This window comes from Crassostrea angulata, chromosome 7, assembly GCF_025612915.1.
Source record: "Crassostrea angulata isolate pt1a10 chromosome 7, ASM2561291v2, whole genome shotgun sequence".
NCBI lineage: Eukaryota > Metazoa > Mollusca > Bivalvia > Ostreida > Ostreidae > Magallana > Magallana angulata.
Genome location: NC_069117.1, coordinates 23,470,872 through 23,495,625, shown reverse-complemented (window position 1 = coordinate 23,495,625; position 24,754 = coordinate 23,470,872). Strand labels below are relative to the sequence as shown.

The 24,754-nt window shown below is 34.7% G+C and overlaps 3 protein-coding genes across 6 annotated transcripts in view; 1 reads left to right on the top strand and 2 right to left on the bottom strand.

Annotated features, from left to right (window-relative positions):
• Positions 1–1,744: 1,744 nt before the first annotated feature.
• On the bottom strand, positions 1,745–6,432 carry LOC128156386 (uncharacterized protein PF3D7_1120600-like). Its single transcript, XM_052818499.1, has 2 exons — positions 6,301–6,432; positions 1,745–6,152 (listed from the first exon to the last, which is right to left on the bottom strand). Exon 2 carries the CDS (start codon positions 5,909–5,911, stop codon positions 2,222–2,224), a length of 3,690 nt encoding a protein of 1,229 aa, XP_052674459.1. The 5' UTR covers positions 5,912–6,152; positions 6,301–6,432; the 3' UTR covers positions 1,745–2,221.
• Positions 6,433–7,092: 660 nt separating this feature from the next.
• On the bottom strand, positions 7,093–13,436 carry LOC128155375 (uncharacterized). Its single transcript, XM_052817059.1, has 9 exons — positions 13,210–13,436; positions 12,020–12,182; positions 11,728–11,828; positions 11,502–11,621; positions 11,190–11,360; positions 8,846–8,961; positions 8,564–8,681; positions 8,399–8,407; positions 7,093–8,042 (listed from the first exon to the last, which is right to left on the bottom strand). Exons 1-9 carry the CDS (start codon positions 13,253–13,255, stop codon positions 7,531–7,533), a joined length of 1,356 nt encoding a protein of 451 aa, XP_052673019.1. The 5' UTR covers positions 13,256–13,436; the 3' UTR covers positions 7,093–7,530.
• Positions 13,437–13,733: 297 nt separating this feature from the next.
• LOC128192065 (uncharacterized) overlaps positions 13,734–24,754 on the top strand; it is a 63,784-nt gene continuing 52,763 nt past the window's right edge. For 3 of the 4 annotated variants that reach the window (XM_052864493.1, XM_052864492.1, XM_052864495.1), the window contains exons 1-2: positions 13,734–13,818; positions 21,381–21,439. The gene's annotated coding sequence lies outside the window, so the exon portion shown is untranslated. Of the gene's footprint in view, positions 13,819–13,897; positions 13,915–21,380; positions 21,440–24,754 lie in introns of those variants that run through there. The other variant, XM_052864494.1, reaches the window with a different exon arrangement.

The following is a 24,754-nucleotide window of genomic DNA, read 5'->3' as shown; positions in this document are numbered from 1 at the left end:
TTTAATTAGAGGGTTATATCTTTTACTATGTGTCCTTAAACTTACAACCATTTATCAATTTTGACAATATGCTATAATAACTATGAACATTTTAAATTGTCTTTATGGTAGTACTAATCAGTAATAGTATAGATTCATTTGACGATTAACTACAAAAAATTTTAAACTTCATTTTTCAATGAATTTAAACATTTTTATGAATTGCTTATCATCCAAAAATGCTTGTCTTTTAACACACGAATTTGAACTTGACGACTCATGAATTTATATCTGATTAAGAATAATGCTTTAAGAAAAAGAAATTAAATAATGCTCTTCATGAAAAAAAAATTGATTTGAAGGAATCTAAATTTTTGCATAAACACTAGTTTTACAAGTGTTCAAAATAATCTTCATATAATTTACTAGTATATGTGGATTGCTTCTAACTGATTTTACGGCAAATCAGACACTCTGCAGTAGTTGATATTAAATTAAATTATGGATATTTCCGCGATTGAATGTTTACTTAAGGCTGTGTTTTTAGCATGCCTGGAACTCATAATTTGTGATGGTTACTTATTTACTTAGAGATACAGATCGCATTGACTGTAAATTTGTCAAGACATGTACGAAGTGAAATGTGTGCTCTTTTTGTATCCAAATATCCCAATCTCCATTTTCATGTGTCATTCCTGTATATAGATAAACAATAAGTGTAATATCCCCAATTGTGATAGTGAACACGTGATGCTCACGTGGGCAATCAGTTCACGATACCCGATGTTCGGTTCGGTTGCACTCTGTGTTCTCTCATGACGCCGAAGCCTTCTATTGGGGAATTACTCAATATTTGAACAAAACTTTTCCACGAAGTTTTAAATTTAGTGCTATAGATAACAAAAATTCACTTGTGACAAAATGAATTTTATGTATGGTATTGAATATTTGATGTGTTTATACAATTAATTTGCTTCCATCTTTCAAATATAAGGTATAATTTCTAGAAAATCAAACAATTCATATGTTTCTTATACCATCCTTCTTGCACGTTTTTTTTTTTTAAATCTTCATATTTTGGAAGTCAAGAATAAACGTACTTCAAATATACTACTTTGTGTTAATATTAATATCTTAGCGAAGTTAATGTGAAATATATTTACCAAAAATGTTACTGATTCCTGCGGCCAAAACCACAATCGGGGTTACTATATATATTAACAAACTTTTCCTCCGAAGTTTTTTTTTATACAGAAAGTGGCTCTCGTGAAAATTTTAATGTAACAAAGATGGATATTAAGTGTCATACTGTAATCGGTCATATACTCAGTATATGAATGTTTTATAAACAGTTTTCCTTTATGTATGTATGTCTTAAATGTTCACCTTCCCAGCTTTCTTTCAAAATCTTTGTATTTTAAAATGTTGTCGATTGACTACCTCCATGTGCATGTATAAATTACATTAGCTTTGTCACTGTGAAATTAAAGAGCAAATTTGGTTTTATTTTCCGATTCGAGAATTTGTTTCACTGACTAGTCTCATAGATAAGCTTTTAATCAATACAATCTAAGTACATCTTGACATAGATGTTCTTAGAGCAGATACAATGTATTTGTCCTCAAACGTTTTGTTTTTATGTTTTCCGTGATAAAAAGTCTATTAAATCAAATCAAATCGATAAACCTATGTTGAATGTTCTTTAATAAAATTGCACATAGCATTGATACTTTCATCTTAAATATCTTAAACAGGTATGCGGATAGGTAAACTCTGCATAATCATTGCCATTAGGTTTAGTTGTGGATAAATTACAAAGGGACATAGCCAATTTACTATTAGGAAGAAACGTTGTGACTAAAGCATTTACTATGGATATTTGTTCATTTTGAGATATTTATTGTTTTTCTACCAGTAAAAAGCAAATATAACAAGACAATGCACATAGAAACTCCTGTATGCAAATAAACCCTTTTCCATTATGCAATAACAAAAGATTTATGACTTTGAGGGCATCAATGTACAAACCCATAAGTCTGTCTGCGAGTTCAGTGATTCAATTGTTCAGCACACAAAGTCGATATGTGTGGGTACTGAGAAGTCACTTTGAATTTGATTGTGCAATAAATGTATATATTTTTGCCAAAAAAACAATTGCCCTATTCGATATATGAATAATATGATAAATAGAAATGAAAGTGCAAAGCTGTGTAAAAGTATACAGCAATGCATGTTAAATGAGTCAGTCTATATCTCCACAAAGTGATCTTATGTCTGTGCAACTGGCAGTTAGCTTGATTTTGTTAATTAGTTGAGGAAGTTCATGTGACGAGGCAGGGCGGGAAGAGTTACCGGCCCTTGATGTAAAATAAACACTTGGGTCAATTTCAATTTCATCATCAGAGTCGCTGCTGAATCCCTTCGTCTTTTGTACTTTCTTCTTCTTCTTTTTTTTCTTCATTTTCTTCTTGGTATTTTTCTGCAAGACCAACTTCTTCTCTGTGGATTGAACTAGCCTCCCTTCCCCTTCATCAGCACCAATTATCACGTGATCTTTCTCCAACGGCTTACATGTTCCGTCCGGCTGCTTTTCTGATTGTACATTGTTTCCCACATTTGGAAGATTTAATTCTTCGTGTAATTTTTCACTCTCATCAAAGTTTTCATTTTCTTTCGTTGAACACTTTTGCGCTTTTTTAGTTGCCTGAGGTTTTTCCTTTGCTTTGGACTTGCGTATCGTCGGTAGTTGATCAAATCTAAATTTGTTTGGTTTCTCTTCTCTCAATTTTTCCTCCTTTTCTCCAAATTTATCGTAATTTTCGACCACGGGTTTTTCTTCGTTGCTTACTCTAAAAGTTATGTTTCTCGTAAACTTCGTAGTTTTAGTCTTCTTTGCTTTCTTTTTTACAGATGTTTTGTCCACTTTCGTGGACGGTGTTTTAGACTTGGTTTCTTTTGTAGTAGATACCTTTAATTGTTGACTCTTCCGTTTCGTTCCTGATTCATTGACAGAGAACGCTCTTTTGACTTCTACACTTGGTAAGGACATCGACTCTGCTTTTGACAACAAACTAGACGTCTTTGTAGTTTTGTTGTCCGGTTTTACTTCTTTTTTAAGGTCGTTGTCAGGAAGAGATACGAAACTAACATCATTTTTTTCTTTGAAATGGATTTCTGGTAATGTTTGACTCTTCTCGACACTGTTTAAGGTAATGCATTTGCTGCTTTCAGTTACCTGCGGAACGGAATTTGAAATTTTGCTATCTCTAAGAACGTTGTCTATAGCTTTTAGTTTACAAGATTCATTGTTCCCCAGATGTTTCACCATATTCTGATTAACAGATTCGCCAATCTCACATTTCATTGACTTCTGGGGCAATTGTCTTGTTTTTTCTTGCTCTATTACCATTCTTGTGTTCTTGTCAGAGTTCCTTGTGTATTCTTCTTTAGTTTTAGATGTTTTTCCTTTGTCTCTGTCATCGGTCCTTATTTGCAAAGTGTCTGACTTTGTCTTATCTTCCATCGTTGTCTGTTCACTTCTTGTATAAGCAAACGTTCCCGTTGGGTCTACTATAGCTATAGTATTATTTGAAGAATGGATTTTTATACCTTCCTCTTTTTCATCAAACTCCATCTTGAAGCTACTATCCTCGACTGAAGTCGACTTGTTCTCTATATGTGAATTCATAAAAGGTAAGTTAATTGGGTTCTTCGGACCTATGTCATTTATATCCTGCGATTTGTCGAAAGCTTTTTGGTAAAACTGTTTTATATAACCTTTTGATTTCTTCTTGTAACGCTTTTGTTTGTAATATCTAAGTGGTATATTCTCCTCTTTTTGATCCATTTCCAGTTTTGTTGGCATTGCAAACGTTGCCAAGGACCACGTGTCATCTTCTGTATCATCCAAAGAGAATTCTTCAACTTGGATGCCCTCGTCTTCTGAGCTTGAATCAAGAGATTCTGAAAATTCCAATTTTGAAAACATGTTTGATTCCGTATCGTTGTTCTTTTCCTCGTCGTGTGGTTGTGTCTTCTGAACGTTTTCTTCCAATATCTCTTCCGTCTTTGTGTCGACATTTTCACGTTGTATTTGTAGTTTGTCCGTTTGCTTTATTGCCATTACCAGATCTACCGGTTTTGAACCTTTTGGTATTTTTCTTTGTTTCAATAAATCAGAATTTGCACTTATCCTGTTTGAAACCAATGGCTTTTTGTTCGTGTGTTTGATGTATGACTGCAACGTGTTTGTCCTTTGGGGTATATCACACTTTAATTCTCTTAGCTCCAATGAGCCTGTTTCCTTTACTTGGTCACTCTTTCTGAATTCATTCGGTTTTATTTCAAAGATATCGCTTTGGTTTGAATGTTCAGGTTTATTTTCTCCCATATGCGATTTTAAATCAGAGATTGGTTTATACAAAGAGTTGATACCAAAATGTGAATTTTCAGGCCGAATGGTAGTCTCATCATTGTAATTGTGAGATTTCATATCAAAGACTGGTTTTCCAATGGAATGTGACAATGGGGGCATTGTGTTCGGTATGCATGATGACATCGTATCAAATGCATATGAAATATTAGAGTTTAGTAAATTTAAAGGGTCCCCGGGATATGAAATTGGAATTTCATTGCAAGTATCACTGGAGGAGTTGTCCTTTTCAGAGAACACATCATTTACTGAATTTAGTAGGTATGGCTTTGGCAGCGTAATTTGTTGGCTTTTAACAGGAGAAACATTCACCTCGTTACTTGATTCTCTGATATTACAGGACTGGTGATCACTGAAATACGCATTGACCTTCCCATCAGTGTTATCAAACCTGTCAGTGTTATCCAGAGGATTGTTACCACGGTCTATATTAGTCGTGTTTGCCGACAAATGTAACGGTTTCTCCTTCTCGTCAGAAGTGCAGCCTCCTGATACATTTGATTTCTCCTCAGACGTATTGCCACTGTGATAATTACTTGTATCTAATACCCTGACTTGATTTTGTAATAATCGATGCGATAAAAATACATTGTCGGTGAAATGTCCTTGATTTTGACTGACGTTTGCTTTGTCATTACTACTGGATAGTGTTTTACAAGTCGCAGTCTGCAGAAATGAACCCGACTCAATAATTACAGATTTATCTGAAGGCTTCGCGCTAACAGACGAGAAACAGGATTGATTATTCGTTATTTTCTCCGAATGTGCCAATACATTTGACTTATTTGTCCCTCCTGTCTTCTCGGATATCGGTAAATCAACATATTCATCGTTCTGAGCCTTTTGATTAGGGATTGAATTTGTCGTATTGTCGATAGCATTGGTACGTGGCATGCCAGACGCGTTTTCATCTGTAACATTGTTTTCGTCTTTATCTCTTTGTACTGCTTTATTTGCATTATCTGTTTTCTTGATCGTGTTCGATTCAAGGTCAGGATCAAAATGAACATTTTCTATACTTGTTTTGCTTTCCTTAACCTTAGATGTCCCAGTCAATGTGCTTAATTGGTCTTTGCTAACAGGGGTTTTCATGGTATTATTTTGCAGCGATTCTGTTACTTCTTTGTTTTCAGTGTTGTGGTCATTTTTAGACTGTGTCTTGTAAAGTGCAGTATCTAAATTTTTGTCGTTAGAGGGATTAGGTTTCGACATATGTTCACTAGGTGCTTTATTCATACAATGAGAACGTGTCTTTGGGCAGTTATGAATTATCTTGTCCTTATTGTCACGGCAAAAATGAATTTCAGCAGGTGGTAAATTAGAAATATGAGTGTCAGTTTCGTGATTGAGTGAATTTGCTGTTATTTTTTCATTCAAACCCTCTTTTTCTGTGAAACGTTCACTTGAATGCTGAATATTAATGGAAGTGTTAGACTCAGATGTGTTTGATTTAGATTGATGTGTTTCTTTTGTGACGGTGGTTGTGACAGCTGAAGTCATTGAGATATTAATGTCAATCTTAATTTCTTTCTTCACTGTTACTCTCGCCTCCTTGGGTTGTCGAGTAAATTCAGACTGAATTTCAACATGCTGAGGAGTGTTTCCGTCAATAGAGCTGTCCTTTTTTCCTGGTTGCACACTACCAGATTCCACAATTACCAGGGAACCCGATTCTGTTTGTTGTATGCTCTTTTGATTGGTTTTTATCAACAGATTACTTGTGGAATCGGATTTTTTAAAACTGAAAAAAGAAATCAATTTTGCAACCATGCTTTTCTTTGTCTGGTTACTTTGTAAAATATCTATGTCTGTGTTTTTTAATATTTCGCACGGTAAAGATTTGTTTTGGCATTGTTTAGCAAGAAGCATTCGAGTTTGACCCAGTATACCGTCAGTGTGCATAAATGCGTTCTCAACCAGTCGATGATTTTGGCAGCTGTTTTGTTCAGACATGCCGCCATTTTCTCCACTTTCTTGATCCACGGAAATCACTGATACGTCACTGACCATGTCCTCATCACCTGTCGGAGAAAAGGACATGATCAGTCAACATATCTAAAAGGCAATTTCAAAAGGTCAAGCCATGTTTTATTGATGTGTAGATGTTCCTTGTCCATAACCTGCTTTAAGGTAATATGAGACATCCCCATACTAAGGTACGTTCTGTCGAAATAAACAATAAAATAAAGTATCAATTTATACCTTTTTTCTTTCCCCAAGACTGTTTCTTAACAGCATTGCGCAATGGGTTAGATAATTTTTACCTTACCAAACATTTAAAACAAATTTGTTGGTCAAATATTTGAAAATTCTAAACCTATGATAATTTTTTGATTATAATGTACTCCTATTCACAGTATGATTGACAGAGTCTCATACCCCCTTAATTGCCACAATATACTAAAGGTCAAACGTTAGTACTTACAGTTATGGAGTTTGGGTGTGTTTGAATAGATATTCGTCCGGTAAGTGATAGGTTTTGGAGGCTATGTTGTAGAAGCAATGGGGAGGCAATAGGATGGAGGAAAGGCAGGAGGAAGGAAGATTCTCAGTGGAATGTCCACTAAACACGAAACTCATACACGATGTCAACAAGGGTCGAATATCTTATATAGGTACTAGTATTTGCCGAACGGCATCCCTGTGTGCAGGAGAAAAAGATAAGGACAAAAAAAACTGTCTATAATAAGGATTATTTTTAATAAAGAAACGAATCCACATATCAACGCTTACGGTTAAAGAGAATACAATTGTCAATGACATAGAAACAACATGTAACAAAAAAGAACATAAAACACTTTTTCATGATCATAAGCACTCTCGGCATGTTAAAGCACTATTAAACATAGCATCACACTGTTACTTGTACTTGACGTAAGCAACAAACAACTAAATGGAACAGATAAATCTGTAATGGTGAAACGGAATATAAAACATTGGATAATTTCGATTGTTCGCAGTAGAATACATCTGTACACTATCAAGACGAATAACAATTGGATCAGGAATTAAAAAAAGGGATATAGAAGTTCTAATATCCACGAAAAGCCCTAAAACATCTGCGAAATTTGGCAGAGTTTCTGGGCGAGAAAGTGTCAGCTGAAAACAAGCTAATCAACTCAGTGTTTCTTAGTTTTGGTGCCTTTCTTTTTCTTTTTGGCGTGCCCCTTGGATTGGTGTTTTCTGCCTGTCATCGCCGTCTCGTCGTTGTGAAGAAGACTTAACTGACTCCCATCAAGGTTACCCAGTGGCGGCAAGATGCCTTTGTTGGCATCCAGTGGGACGGGGATCTCCAGAGCGTCGTGCTTACTTATATAGTTAGGGTGCAGAGTACTGGGGGTAAGGATAAGGTTAGCGCGACTGTCTGACAGCAGGGTACTGTTGGAGGGCTCACGCTTCATGGATTGGAATCCCTGTGGTTTCCCGCTGTCCATGTGATGGGAAAGAAATGACGGCATACCTGTACTGGTCGGTGGAAGTCCTTTCCTGGGCTCTACTTTCTCTTTCTTGCACTTGGCCTTCCAGCAGAAGTAGCCGATGATGAGTCCAACAACAGTCAGGACTACCAAGGTCACAAGAACGCCAGCCACAATGGCGGCCGTGGCAACTGACGATTGCGACGTCGTCGGTACTGCAAAAAACATAAAATACATGGAATTATTATTTATCGAAGGACTTCGTTTTCCCTTCTGTCTAATTACTTAATCATAAACAATGTACTTAATTTACCCTATCATTACACCAATCCCATCAATTGTTTATAACTTCTTCAGCTCAAACATCTACTTAAGTGTGTTGTGGAGTTGTAATTTGTATTATTTTACTTTTTAAAACGTGACACCGACTTGAATAGTGAAGTTGAAGAGAAACCAAACTGAATCAAATTTGATATACAACTATTCTAAAGTACTGAGTATATAAACAAATTATTGTTATGTTCAGGATGTAATGATGTTAATAAGAGTCTGCAGGAAATTTTCTACTCACCACAGGTTTCTAGAAATAAAAAAAACAGAATATTAATCCAAATTATTTCAAATCAGCTTTGAAACAAAATAAAATTTGAATTAGACTGACTCTCTCTCTCTCTCTCTCTCTCTCTCTCTCTCTCTCTCTCTCTCTCTCTCTCTCTCTCTCTCTCTCTCTCCTTACGTGAAGCTGTCATGTTTAATGTTCCCCCAGGTGAATCCACAGACGTAGAGGTCTGAGTGCTGAGACAGTCCTGGGGGTGCTGTGTCCCTATCACCCTGCCTCCAGAACTCTCTAGCATCTAAATATAGCAAAATCCGGAATTAATATACCGGTATGTACAAGAAAGTGTATCTATTACATTCTAATCGAAAATTAATTGACCAAAAAAAAAATTGAAATTATTTTTTGATGGTTCATACTTTAATTACGGTTGCGGGCATTGCAAAAAATATGGATACGTACGAGACAGGTGAATCTGTAGTAGGTCGACTCGTCTGTCGTGGTGTCCAAGTTGTAGACATGGACTCTCTGAGCGGAACCAACAGCGGACGAGTACACACATTGCAGGTTTCCGCCATCTGTAATGGCAAAATACAACTGTCAGTGTAGAATAAATGTATTTTTGAACTTTGTTGTACGTATGAAGGGACAATTTCAGTGCCCATATAATGAATCGAACATGATATATGAGTTAACTTATTGGTAGTCTACTGTATACATTGCATTTTTCTTCAGGATTATAACTATTTAAATGCACATTGTCCTAGTACATACGTTTGCGGGAGGCAATATTATACGAAATCGAAACATTCTTTACTTTGATAATTTTGTAAGGAGTTAATTTTGAGGATTACTTCCGTGCTATCAAAGAAGCAGTATTAAAGTGTACGCCTCGAGAAAATATAGCTTTTTTGTGAATACAAAAAGATCTGACCCTAAAATTACAAATCTTTAGATGTCTATCGGAATTCTTCTACTCACAGAAAGTTTTCTCATAAAAGACATGGAAAATATGAAATGACACAGTGACTATTATTTGAAAAAGAATATGTATATAATTGATATTACCAAAGACTCGTGAACACATGGGACCTGATCTATATAGTAAATAATCTGTATTGCATTGTAGATCAAGATGTAACAATTTTGAATTCATTTAAACAATAACATGCTTTCTTTGGTGATTCATTCGGGATATGAAGGTAGCGACATTGCAGAAAAAATACATAACCCGCGTTAGCGGGTTATGTAAATTTTGTCTGCAATGATCGCTACCTTCATAACCCGCATGAATCATCAAAGAAAGCATTTTATTGTTTATATTAACATCTCTCTTTAACAAATCAATAATTTGATTATGAAAATTAAGTAAAATTCGCTAAATTACTGTTAATGTACGTAAGTAGGTTAGCTAAAAGGAACAGCCTAATCGTCTCCTGTGAGACTGAGAGTCTGGCATCATCATGATTATTTCGTGCAGTCCGTGATATTTTGTAGGTCGCTGTAGGTTTAGACCAATCGATAAACAGGGCGTGTCAATTTGAGACCTGTCAATTTCTACTCAAGTTTCAGCCGCTGTAAATTTCGACCAATCGATGAACGGGGCATGTAGATTTCAGTCTGGCTGTTTCTATAGAGCTATGAATTAACTATAAGTTTTCGTCAGAAATAGAGGGAATAATACTTTGTGGATGTAAATATATAGATATATAGTCTGCTGTTTAATGATGCATTTTGAATAGTGTTTTTTTTTAATCATGTACCTTCCTATACACGAGTTCAGGATTAATTTTCTCAAAATGTTTCCACCCCAAATATCAATAGCTAAACGCCCGTTAAATCGTTTGAAACCTGCTAAAACACGGGTTCATATAACTTATTATTCTACATATGAAAATTGCGTTAAAGTACTTCTTGTACGAGAGCAATATTCCTTGTCTCTTTATTTCAAAATAGATTTTCAATTAACTGATAAGCCTCCATTTCTTTCTTGTTTGTTTTTTATATAGACATGTAAATGTTCTTGTATGCTCTTTTTCATATATCAGAATTAATCAAAGACATAACCGATTTTGGAAAAGCCACGAACGATCGGCGTAGAAAGAAGAAAACCTAATGCACCCAGAAGAATTCAATAAAACATAACAAAGTTGACTTCACAGGACAGGTTATGTATTGGAAAATATTGATCTGTTAAAAGCTAGCAGTAAATCCTCGTTAATACCGACCTAATACCCGGCTAATCGGTTTAATCACTTGCGAGCAAACACAGTGTGTCCGCAGGGACCGTCTATTGTACATAATGTCGAAACGTTTCTCAAAGGAATTTATCCTTAGATGTCTTTTTTACATAGTGTACTGTTTGCTTGTATTGAAGGCGAATACTGTAATTTTGAAGTGTTGAGACAAATTGAAACTTATACTTCATGCATGTGAAAGTATACGTATTTGATCTTTCGATGTGAATTTTTTTTATAATAATTGCTTTTATCAGCTGAGCAATGAATTGCAAACATTATATATAACGATCTTTCATATTAAATCAGCACAATGCATCTACATGTAATATATTTCTGAGTAAGTCAATATGTTTTCAGAAAAATGGGACTAATTCGATTATATATTTAGGCTTGTAATATTGTTTAAATTTAGATGAACAAATTAAATCTTAAATTTGAAGAAAATCTGGGCAAATCTTTAGTTTTTATAATAACTTTACGTCAATGCCTAAGTGTTTAACAAAACTTCATCTAAAAGGTTTCTTTTTTCTTGTTCCGTATGTTAAGGATGCGTTATTTTCAATTACCTGAGTAAGCTATTTTTGTGGAGCAAGCAGTATGGTTGAAAGTCATCAAAGTGTTGTCATCGCAGACTTCCAAAGCACCAGTGTCGTTCACACAGGACGTTTCATTGAATGTCAAGGTAAAAGATCCAAGCAGAACATCGGGACACTGAATAGTAACATCCGATAATGATCCTGGTCACGGCACCAAAAAATGTAAAAGATTAAAGTGCAAAATATGACCATAGAAAAACATGCAGGATTTTATTATTAGCAGGGCAATCTTATAATATGAAGATAACATAAATTGTTTGAAAAAAAGCTTATTTGAATTACCGTTTTTAACCAACAAGTGAAACTCGGTGTTTGCATTGTCGTCGCAGGCTACAGCGTCAGTGACGGTAGTTGAAGTAGTGACGTACTTGATCCTCTGATAATTAGCGTCTGCAAGTTTGCCTGAAGATAACATTATAACAATGGTTTAAGATATACGTTAACAATAATTAAAGTATCGCTTTTTAATAAAAAAAATTTCCAGATTGAAAGATTGAATTCGTCTTACTTGTGTAGATATTCATTTGATATAAACTGGTTTTTAGTAAGCTGGCGTCAAAACACATCACAGCCATAGCAAAACTGCTGAACAAGGGGAAAACCTGTGATCTGTGAGAGAACAAACAAAAAATAAGCTGAACACTGGTACCGATGTATGGTAGAAAAGTTACTACAATATGTTTCAGAGAGAGAGAGAGAGAGAGAGAGAGAGAGAGAGAGAGAGAGAGAGAGAGAGAGAGAGAAAGAGAGAGAGAGAGCGACCTTGATAGTTTGGAGAATAGAGAGAAAAATATTTTTACTTCGCAATGTATTTTGTCCCTGTTGTGCTGTAGCACTCGAAAATGAGGTTTCCTCCAGTAGCGCCCACGGGGTAATCCACGTGGGTGGAGTTAAATGTCATATCCCCATTGTGACTGCTGGTCCACAGCCCCTCCAGCTGAGTTGGAAATGTGCAAGTCCCATCTGATAGAAGAAATATATATATATTATAACGGTAAGCAAGCAAAACTATATTGATTCTCATTAGGGAATCGAACCCGAAACGCTCTAATTTACTAAAAGTTCGGACTTCCCTCTCCTTGTCACTGATTACTACAGTTAAACGTTACTATGTGCGAAAGTGTTAACATTCAATTAGACTACCAAGTGTGAACACTAAGCATGGAAAATAATTATTTAAAACAATAAAATGCTTTCTTTGGTGATTTACATGTACATGTGTATATAGGATATGAAAATGGTGACATTGCAGAAAAAATACACAACCCGTGTTTTTTCTGCAGTGCTCGCTACCTGAATCATCAAAGAAAGCATGTTATTGTTTATATTTACAACTTTCCTTTAACAAATTAATAAATTGAGAGAAAAAGTAAGAAAAATTAACCAAATTATTGTCAATGTTAATTAATACGTTAGCTAAAAGAAACAGCCAAATCGTCTCCTATGGGAATTAGAGTCTGACTTCATCGTGATTATTTCGTGCAGTCTGCGATTTTCTTAGATCGCAGTAGATAAACGGGACGTGTAGATTTCAATCTGGCTGTTTCTATAGAGCTATGAATTATCTATAATTTTCCATAAAAATAGAGGGAATCATACTCAGTAGATGTAAATGTATGTACATATTAAGAGCAGGTGTCGAACAAATATTTTGTGCAATTAATTTGTTGAAATATCTCCCCCATTTATTATGGCACTGAATGATCATTCTGCACAGAAGAATATGTCTCTGTAAATGTTTAAATGAAATTCGAAAATCTGTTCACATTTGGACCAAATAAAACAAGGGGAAAATGCATGCATGACACTGTGTTTATTCCATTAGCCTGTAACTTTGACTCTGGAAGAGCAATATCATTGGCTTGATATTGTTTTAAATCAGTTCTTGATTTTAGCATACAGTTCAGACGAAGTCTACTCCATAATTTCAATATACATGTAATCCCTTTTCATGTGATGCTAAAGAAAAGCAGTGCATTGTTACACTTACCCGTTAAACTGAATAAAGAAAAGATTCCTAAAACTAAGAAAATCATGCTTATTTCCGCCACAAAAATATAAATGGTCTCACTCTATAATCCATTATAAAAAACAATTCACCACACTACATATTGTACTTCTTTGATGTTACATTGTAAATGAAAATTTAAAAGCAAATTTCATAAATCATCTACAGTATTTTGTCGGCCGATTTTGTTCTGTGTTTAAGCATTCGGTAACCAAGATTAGTAGGGTCTCAGTATTCTTCTTTATTTTACAAATCAAGCCAAGATTTGGGATCAACTTCTTTAATCTGAATATTTTATCCGCATAATTGTATAATATTTTAAATGTCTTTAATTTTTATGCTATACACAATACAGTTAGGGATTAAACTGTATCCCTTTTAGTATACTTGATTTAAGGTTCCCGGTCTAAAGATTAATGACACCGTGGTCATTGAAGCAGTTATTAACTGTTATCGTACCGTCAGTAAAAAGAAAAATTCACTTCTTTTCCATCGGGTTCGGTACACTGCATGCGACATTTGGCGGGAATACTAAGGATTGTGTTGACTCTGGTAGAAGTGGTTCTACTTCCAGGGAGAATGGGGAGAATGGTAAAGAAAAAACTCCAAACCATTTCATAACAACACGATTTATGTGCGAAGTATTTTTGTCTATTAATGTAACCGGAGATCGGCTATGACATATATGTAATCCATTTTTTTCACACATGGCGACCACCTTGCATGACAAAAATAATTTTTTGAAGTATCGCACAAGTTTAATTCATTTGATATGCATTTTTATTTGAATGCTTGTTTCTTTGTACAGGGATACAAGCTGAATTCCATTTGATATTGAAAGAAAATGAAAGTTGAAAGCCTATTAACATTTTATATAAAATCAAAACTTTGGCATATGAATGACATGATTTTGCATAAATTTTAATTAAGGGGTATTGTGACATTGCTCACATTCAGAGAGCTGAAACAAGTATATAAAAAAGTAGTTTTAAATCTAGAATAAAATTCACTTGAAAAGAGAGCAATCAATTTCATGCGCATCAGAAACATCGTTAAGGAAGTGTGACGATAAGACCTGTTTGTGGAGCACCTGACTAGAGACTCGGGAAGCCCGAGTTCAAATCGCAGACTGGTCCGTCATTATTTCCCCCATTCCATTACATTTGGTGCTATGCCAACTCCTGGAACTGACAGGTTAACTCCTGCCGAGGGAAGAGCCTGGGGTGATCTTCAGGGACAAGAATTATTTAAGGGGGGAAGAATGTGATGGTCAGAACAGTTTGAATACCGGGGCCAGAAAGCTAAGTTGGTAGAGCACCTGACTAGAGATTCAGGGGACGCGAATTCAAATCCCGGTCTAATCCAACTTTATTTCTCCCATCCTATTACAAATGAATTGCCACTATTCCATTGCTCTCGAAGGAGGCAAGTAATATATTAACAACGGCTGATTTTAATCTGATATATTAAAAAACTGATTAAGGAAAATATGCCATGTAAAAAGTCTTGTAGACATTCAGACCTTTTGTAGTGAAATCTATATTGATTAGAGTATTGCAGCTTGCAATCCATTACAATACATTGTATTAATTCTAGATGTTTTTGCTCATCACTTGATGAAATATGAAGATATCAAAATATTTATTTTTGATACAAGTACATATGTATTACATAACTCGTTCTGTTGCTAGAACAGGTTATTATCCTTGAGAAGTAGATTTTAAAATTTTATAAGTTTTGATGATTAATTTGATCTGACAAGAAAACAAGTAAATTATGTTAAGAAGAATATATTTTAACTATTTGAAGTAAAGAAAATCAATATGAAGAATTGAATGATGAAATAAAAGATAATGATAAAATGAATGTGATGGCATCTGTGAGAATTTTCCCACCCAGATTTTAATTGTCCTTAGAGTGCAGCTGCTCAAGACATTTCTGACACTCAAAATGTAGTATATTTAGATTGTCAAATAGCAAAGTCTTGTTCTGGCAGAAGTGTTCAGCAGAACTGCCATTGTGTTAGCCTATAAAGAGGTTTAAGTGTCATGTTGCTGATTGGAATGTTGTTGGACAGTAAATTTCTTGGCAATTCAGCATGGAAGAACAGTATATTATGTATAAAAGCAAGCATCCAGACGGATCTGGCTGGATTTTGCAGATTCATGCGTTTGCTATTGATTCGGTGTGTATTATGTAAGCCCATGGCAACGTTTTTGGTGTGTGCAATACTGACTCACCAGATGAGACCATTGCAACTGCCTCCATTTTTTGATTAAAAGTTGTGCCATCTCTGGGGTAAGTACATATTCAGCTGACAAGAGTTCTACTTGGTCTTTTTTTTAAGTTTTATCTGATTTTTCAGTGCCACACTAAGAAAAGTGACACCTTACTCTGGGTTTAATATTCAGTCTCAATTGGGTGTTATTTATTTTATGTATATGTACTTGCAACTGATATGAGTTATTGAAATTCAATGATTGAATTAATCTTTTATATTTGCTGTACATTATTTACTGGTAATGTCATGTTATATTAAGTCATCTTATGAAAGATTGGTGCATCCTTGGTAAACTTTGCTTTTCATTCCCTATCTTAATTCTTATATGGATGTAATGGTCATAGACATGTACTTGCAATAATTGATATGAGTCTATGAAATTGCGAAATAATTGCAACAAATTGGTCAACAAATTACATATAAATTAAGTATGTAATTTTTGGAGTTGGTTCTTTTCGGCTTTAATCTATCATTTAGTAAAGAAAAAATCGAAATACTTTGGCTTTAGAAAATTTATAATTTTTTTTATCTTTATACAGAGCTCAATCTTCTCAGGGAGATTAGTTTTGTCATGACCCTCCCGGCACCCCCACCCCAACCCCGCTCAGCCCTTTTAATGAGATTTTATAGATAATGCATCATCTCATCATGCATTGTTTTTTTTATGAATAGATGAGCTTTGTTCATATTTTTTATCTTAAGACAGTTACATGAGAATACAATTCAACATAAAATCATTTTTGCAAATGCCTTTATAATGCCCTTTTATGCAAATTATCCTATCACTTGATTATGAAATATCAATATCCATTCCAGATAGCTGTTAAAAATTTGTCTGGTCCTACAGAATTTTGCTCACCAGAGTCCCTTACTTAAATTGCGTGAGATGTTGCAGAGATTAACCGAGTGTGTATATCAGAGAAAAGCCAAGACTGCAGAACATCTGAATTTATATAAAGTCTATAGTACAAGTGTTGTGTATTTGGGAATCACAAATACCTGATTGAACTGTGTACATTTCCAGGTGACTGTTTTGGTCCAAAGGCCTCTTATGAAGGAGTGCTTATATTTGGCTTGAAGACAGAAAAACTGATGTCATTGTCCATCCCTCAATATTAGGTGTCTGTTTTTGCCCAATGGCTCCTTATGAAGAAGAGCTTTTATTTTGCTTGAAGACAGGAAAACTTTGTCCATCCTTCATTAATGTGCAACAACTCTAGTTTAATGAAAATGTATAGATGTTCAGTTGAATACTTGTAGTAGGTGTTATGTGGTAATTGAAACATGTACTCAGAATTTCTTAAACACAAAGATGCAGTTAGTGTTGTTCAAAATCATGGTACGCTTGTTATTAAATCATATTTTCTGTTGCTCATCTGTTTGGAGTAAAATTACTTCATTTTTTTCATTATAAAATTTCAAGTGCATTTTTAAATTGCAAGAAAGAAATTGGAAGCTCGTACCTAAACACCCTCTATACAGCAATGAAAACATCTTTGCTAGCTAAGGGTTTACGATCCTCTCTGCTCCTCTACAACCCTTGGCAGATTTTGTTAATGTTATCACAAATAGCACAACACCTTCTAGACTTAGTTACATTGGAGCAGCTAAAATATGTACAGTACCAATCAGACCCAACCTTAGAACCCCGACTTAACCCCGGGTTTACCTTTGGGGTTTACTCTGGGTTTACTTTTTGAAAATTTGGGTCCACTCGGGGTTTACTTGGGGTTTACTTGGAAATTGCTTTTAAGGTCAACTGTATGCACTGAAGTGTAAAGCAGACCTGTCTTTAATTTTACCATCCTACTGCCTGTAATTCCTGCCCCTTGTGTATTCCGAATACACAGTTAGCGTCTGCTTTCAGGGGTGTACTTCTCTGCGGGTTTACTCTCTGTGTCCACTCTGGGATTACTTTGGGTTTACTCTGGGTTTACTCTGGGTCCACTCTAGTAAACCCAGAAAGTAAACCTGGGGTTAAGTTTGGGTTTACTTTCTGTTAGGTTAAGGCTGATCGTATGAAAACTCATGAAACAAAACCATCAATTAGCAGATTCTCTGCGAACGCCTGGCTTCGAAGCCAATCAGATTATGTTAAGCAAGTTTTGATTTTGTGCGTAAAATCTGCCAAGGGTTGTAGAGTAGCAGAGTGGTTTGTAAACCCTAGGCTAGCAAAGATGCAATGAAAAATGAATTTCGAAAAATTAGATAGTCTTAAGCTACTTTCCATTTTATTACACATGAAAATCTATTAAAATCTAGGCAGGCACACTTTAGTGAACCATTAGTCTGTCCATCTGTGTGTCTGTTGACATCATTTGTGTGAAGCATATGTTATCTCCTTTTAGTCCAAACTTGGTCATAATTCATCCACAAAGTACTTCTGTGGTAGACGTGTAAAATCTCTCTCTGGACTGTATATTATTTCCCATTGGCCAAATCTGGTCCATACTTCTCTCACAGTGTAAGTGGGTGAATTATGTGCTGTGACCTTGAACCTAGTTTATTGGTCAAAGATTAAGATCATAGCAGTATATGTAAAATCATGGTCTGAACAATATATTCTCTTCCCTTAGCAAATATGGCTCATAATTCACCTAGAGTGTAATTGGGTAAAGGTTATTCAGTAACCTTGAACTTAGTTTCTTGGTCCAAGGTCAAGGTAATAACAGCCCTCTTCAAAAAATACTTGTCCAAACCATATCTTCTCAGCTCCTTATCTAATCTGGCTTATGCTTCCATATAAAGAGTGCTAGAGGCTGAAAGGGTGTTTAGTGCCTTAAACCAATTTTTTAGTACACCTTAGGTGAAAATCATTGCAGGTCTCTTTAAAATCAAGTCTTGACTTTTTATATCTCTTCTCCTCACACTTCACCACAAGACTGTACAGTCTAAGGGTGTGCAGATTTACTGAAACATGACCTTTGTAAAGTAATCCTGATCTGAACTCTATATTCTTTCCATTATGCAATGGTTTTTAACCGGGTTTTCCAACGGAAAAATCCGGTTATTAAAATGGTGAAAATGGCGGGCGGGCGGCTGCCAAAAGGGTACCCTCATTGTATGGATAACTCCTCCTACAGTTTTCAAGATAGGAAGTTGTTCTTTTGCAGATCAATTGTACATATATCAGAGGTGTGCATATTGCTAGGATTTTGATTTCTGATAATTTATCGAAAAAATACCAGCTTTTGAACTTAGTCATTTTTTGGCAAAATATTGCATATAGGGTACCCTCATTGTACGGATAACTCCTCCTACAGTTTTCAAGATAAGAAGTTGTTCTTTTGCACATCAATTGTACATATATCAGATGTGTGCATATTGCTAGGATTTTGATTTCCGATAATTTATGAAAAAAATACCAGCTTTTGAACTTAGTCAATTTTTGGCAAAATGTTGCATATGGGGTACCCTCATTGTACGGATAACTCCTCCTACAGTTCTCAAGATAGGAAGTTGTTCTTTTGCAGATCAATTGTACATATATCAGAGGTATGCATATTGCTAGGATTTTGATTTCCGATAATTTATGAAAAAAATACCAGCTATTGAACTTAGTCATTTTTTGGCAAAATGTTGCATATACATGTAGGGTACTCCATTTCACTGGATAAGGGTTGACATGGATTATGGATACAGTTTACATAAAAGAAAACCCGGTTTGCTGTCACATTGACAGCTTTTCACTTGTTTATCTAGATGTTATGATCAAAGCAGAAACCTCTGAAATGCTTTTCATTCTTAGACTATGTCCTGTCTTTAAGTGGGCTCTTTTGAGATGGTCACCATTTCAATTTTGTCTAGTTTCTTTTATATTTCTTAGTAATATGTGGAAATATACATATACAAGCAAGTAAAGGTATCAAATATTTATAAATGGTCATATGTTATTAGGAATAGTTGCAATATGTTGATACAAGTATACATTAATAAAAATATTTACAAAAAATAATATGGTAGTTGTCTGCTTGTCCAGTGGCATGAAATACTGATATTCATAAGACACTGTTTGATTGGTAACTAGACTTTCCTCTGTCTCCTTTATTACATTTGCAGAAATTATTCCATTTAAGAAAATAACAAGGTGCTCACAATTTGGAGAGTAAAATTTGATGTAATTCGTGTAAAGGTTATATACTATTAGAAATCTTAATGAGAGTTACCTTTCTTATTAGAAGGTCTTTGAATCATGATATTTATCAATCTTCATCAAAAAGTTTGTATTTATGAGAACAATTGAAGTTTGCATAATCTAACCTTGTCTTTCCCTATGACCTTGACTTCACAATTCCAAATATTTGTGACTGTGTGCAAAAATATGTGATAAATTTTTAGGTCATATGAGTCACTCAGGTGACCTATTGCATGGTCTTCATAAGTCGTCGTGCGTCTGTGCATCGTGCGTCAACAATTTTACATATTTTACGTCTTCTTAAAAACTACAAGGCCAATTGTTACTATTTTAGGTGTGAAGCATATCTATGGTAAGAGGAATCTGAATTTTGAAATTCACGGCTCTACCACCCTGGGGTGCCACAGGCAGGGCCAAATATGCAAAGAAAGATGAATTTTCAAAAATCTTCTCTGCTCCCACACATGTGAGGAAAAAACTAAATGCATGGTTATATTTGTATTTGTAATGTCCATGAAACCCTCTATTGTGAAATTCATGGACCCTGGTTTCATAGTCCTTTTTGAAAGATTTCGACAGGGAGGTGGTTGTCATTACAATATTATAATTTTTCTACTCCAGAATGAAACTTAATTAATTTAAAGGGATAAAAAAAAATTAAGATTTTTTATGAATAAAATAGTTTACTGGTGCATTTTAAAAGATTGACCAAAAATATTGAATATTAAAGTCAAGTTACAAGCGAGATACAGAGGTAAGAATTGATTGTTACGTAAACAAAGCTCGAGTCTTATAGCTGTTTACAAAAAAATGAAATGTAGAGAATTAGCATTTCTTGGACAAAATAACATGTAAAAACAATTCAAACTAACTCAATATCTTCATAAATACTATTATCAACAAAAGAAAGTTACATTTGATTGAAACTTATGCCAATACAACATATCTGTAAAAAATGACAATACTCAAGTTTTGTTTACAAAACAAAGAATTATGACCTCCGTATCTTGCCTAAAACTTGATATTTGTCTTTCAAATTTTGACATGATATTATAAACTTCTATATTTATCAATATTAACAGTGAAAATGGAAAAATAAAATTTGAAAATTTTAAGTCAAATCGTGTCCAAGTCCCTTTATTGCATATATGAGACTTCTTGACAAGTTTGTATATGAGCTATGGTACTCAGGTGACCGTTAAGGCCTATTGACCTCTTGCTTTATCAAGATTATGTTTTTAGCTTTACCTGAAAGTTAATGTAAGCTTTTAATTATGATCACTTTCTGTCTGGCATCCATCTTTCTGTATGTCCATCTGTCCATCCATCTGTCTATCAGTATGTAAACTTTCGCAAACCTGTCAGTATGTAAACTTTCATAAACTTGGCACAAAGCATCCTTGGATAAAGTGTGTAGAAGTTTGTTAAAATTAGGTTACACACCTCCTTTTAAAGTGAGATCATTGAAAATTTGTGAACATTTCAGAAAAGAATCTTTTCAGAAATCATAGAAGCATAGCCAGGTACATGTAGTTTAGATTCAAGTTTGTTCAATACATGATCCCTGGGGGATATGGTTGGGCCACAATGGGATGTTGAATTTTAGATAGTAAAAGATACAGAAAAAATATTCTGAAAAACCTATTTACTTAGAAAATTGATTTGATGAAATCACACTATAACAGCTCAGTACTCCAGGTATATTCTGTCAACTTATATTTGCAATTTTTTTTTCAGGAATCATGGTTGCAAAGTGGTTTGCAAAGAGATTTTTTGTGATTGAAGCATAATTGAAGGTAAGTACAAATTACACAAAACATTCTTTAGAAACCACAAATAATTGCAACTGAGGTTTATAAATAATTTTTTGGCACACACATTTGTTAAATTTCCTTATTTTGCTGAGAAAATTGTAACAGGTCATTTAATTTTCCTGTTGTTCATAATGTATTTATTTTAACTTTCAAAACTTCGAAGTTTAAGCCCAACAATCTTGAAATTATTATTGTGCACTGTATTTTGTATGTCTTTATTGTATATATCAATTTTAAATGCATGAAAATAAATGTTTTATTGATAGCAAATGAAATGATTCTCCTTTGATCCTTATACAATACATTGTAAAAAAAAACTCATTTGAATATTACATGATATAAAAATGAACAAATGCTAAGCTTAAAAAAGAGGAAGAAATAATATAGGTAAATATTAAGGGGTCTAAAATGAAAGATGTTCATTTTGTGGCTCTTGAAATTATGAAGTAGAAGATCTTGTTGGAAAGTGTTAGTGAGAGTTTCATGAGTTAGTTCTGTACTTATTGCTCTTCAATGAGCCATTAAATTAAAAGATTACATAGATATAAGTTCACACGATGAAGCTCAAAAACATCTCAAAACCTCACCCATACTATTTTAGAAGAGCTCCTAGGGTTCAAATCAGTTAAAAACTTCAAAGATAGAAAGCAAGAGCTATGAATTTAGAAATCTGTTAAAAGTGGGTAATTATAGACAATAACGAGTAGTTCAACAAATGAATCGACTGCAGATTGATAATTATGTAAGATGAATGAATTGCTTTATTCAAATATATTGCCTCTGTGATATTGGAAAGATTTTGTTTGGTATCAAAAAATGAACTCGATCTGATCATCATTGTGAAGTCAACAATCAATGAAGTGCAAATTTGAAAAATCTCTGGTTTTTCCTCAAGATGTAATAGCTGAACAATATTGTACAAGGGCATATCTATAAACCAATTTTGTGCCCTTTGACCTTTTGACTTAAAAGTTTAAAGTCTTGTTGTGAAATCTATGATAATATGAGTGAAGTAATAAAAATTGATGACCTTCAACATTTTGACCTGAAAAGAAAACAGAGGATCTGGTCATCCAATAGGTCAATAAGACCTTTAATGACTATAGTGCAAAGCAAGAATTTCTACCAATCTCGCAAGTATCTTACATCTGAGGGAACACAAAAAATAAAATGGTAAATAGAAGCATCACTATCTTGATAAGGGCCCCTTCTTATGATACCCTGCATCGGTCCATTAGCGTGTTTCAGACCATTCTTTTTGGTCAAGTTTGGCTCAAACTTCACTTAAAGGGTGACTACCACTGTGTAATATCCTTGTTAGGAGAATAATTTGTTTAATTTGGGTCCCACTCTGGGTGCTGTATAGTGATCAGTCTGTCCATCCATCCTTCTGTCCATCCATCCTTCCATCCATATTTCCATCTAAAATCTCTTGTCCAGAACATATCTTCCCTCCCTTTGCCCAATCTGGCTCATACTTCACCCACAGAGTGCCTTCGGGTTAAGAGTGCAGTGACTTTGAACCATGTTTCTAGGTCAAAGCTGAATTATATGAAAGAGTCTTGTCTGGAGCATATCTTCTCTGCCCTTGGTCCAATCTGGCTCAAACTTCACTCACATAATGCATATGGTCAAAAGGTGTACAGTGACTTTGAATGCAGTTTGTAGGTCAAGGTCATATATGATCAAAGAAATACACTTTTGTTCAGAGCATATATACTCTTCACTTAGCCTTATTTGGCTCATACTCCACATTGATAGAGCTTTTAACTAAAGGGTGTGCAGTGATCTTGAACCAAGCTTCAAGGTAAAATGTGAAGGTCATAGCAAAATTATATGAAAATCTGGAGCATATCTTCTCTCCCTTTGGTCCAATCTGGCTCATACTGAACTCACAGAGTGCCTACAATTAAGGATGTGCAGTGACCTTAAATGATATTTGTAGGTCAAGTGTCAAGGTCATTTTGGATCACGCAAAATTCTTTTTCAGAACATATATATATATTCTCCACTTGGCCTTATTTGGCTCCTACTTCACATGAACAGAACATTTGGGTTAATTGTGTGCAGTGACTTTGTAATTTGAACCAAGTCAATGTGAAAGTCTTAGCAGATCTCTTTATAATCATTTTTAGACTGTTGATTATTTCCCTTTTTGCTTAATCTTGCTCAGGTTGAACAAAAATGCCTGTATGTAAGGGGTAATGATTTAAATTAGAAGTTTTATGCCAGCTGGAAAATTTTTATGTTGTAGGTCAAGGTCAAAGTTAAATTCTCTGAAATTCTTTTCATCCTATTGTCCACTATTTTAGCAGGACCCTTGGAGATGGTCGCCATCTCAATGTTGTCGCATATGGGTAAAGGGTGGGCAATGACCTTGAATAAATGTTCATAGTCAACAGTCAAGGTCATTGAAAATAAATTTTGTAAAAATCCTTGTTAAGAATATACATTTGTTCCCTTTGGCCCATTTTTGCTTAATAAACTTAATTCACTGAAAGAGTGCTTAAAGTTAGAGGTTGTATAATGACCATGAAGCAATTTTTGTTGTTCTGTTGGTGTATTAAATGAAGAAAATAAAGAAAAGAAAATGGGGATTTTTTTCCCTTTGAGACTAAACTTTCTCTTGTACAAAATAGCTGGTCTTTTTCAAAATAAGCCCTTTAGAACTACCTTATTTAATTACACACTAATTTCCATTATTGAAAGTGGTCTGAGATGGTCACCACCTGAAAATGTCTACCAAGTAGTTATTTTATGCACTACGGAATATATACCACTCGAATAAGTTTAATGTGCAAAGATACATCTGTTTATTGTCACAGATCATTTTATGTATTTATGGTTATCATAGGCATGGTTTGAATTTATGTACTTATTTACGAATTCAGTTAGGACTAATTTGTTGTTCAATCTGTAGATTTTCTTTGGCCTTTCTATTATACCCAAGCTCCCCCAATGAACTGAAGCCTAATTAGGTCCAATGAGTGCATGAGAATATTTCTAACACATTTGTGTGTAGAGATCATCATTATGAAAGGTCATGAGCTGTCTTTATACAGAGATGTGACATTTCGTGCACTGCATTGAAAAATCCATGCCTGCCAGTGTATTGGTTTGTTTACTTACTAGACCCTGTAATATTCTTTCAGGCAAGACAGACAAGACAGACAGGGAGACAAGACAGACAGACATACCGACATACAGACAGACAAGACAGACAGGCAAGACAGACAGGCAAGACAGGCAGACAAGACAGATGGACATACAGACAGATAAGACAGACAGACATACAGC

Excerpts from the sequence above, each read along its gene's own strand:
- LOC128156386 (XM_052818499.1), bottom strand. The coding sequence starts at position 5,911 with ATGACTTCAGCTGTCACAACCACCGTCACAAAAGAAACACATCAATCT.
- LOC128155375 (XM_052817059.1), bottom strand. The coding sequence starts at position 13,255 with ATGATTTTCTTAGTTTTAGGAATCTTTTCTTTATTCAGTTTAACGG. Across the intron at positions 11,361-11,501 it reads TCACTTGTTGGTTAAAAACG|GATCATTATCGGATGTTACT; the intron begins GTAATTCAAATA and ends TGCCGTGACCAG. Across the intron at positions 8,682-8,845 it reads ACTACAGATTCACCTGTCTC|ATGCTAGAGAGTTCTGGAGG; the intron begins GTACGTATCCAT and ends TGCTATATTTAG.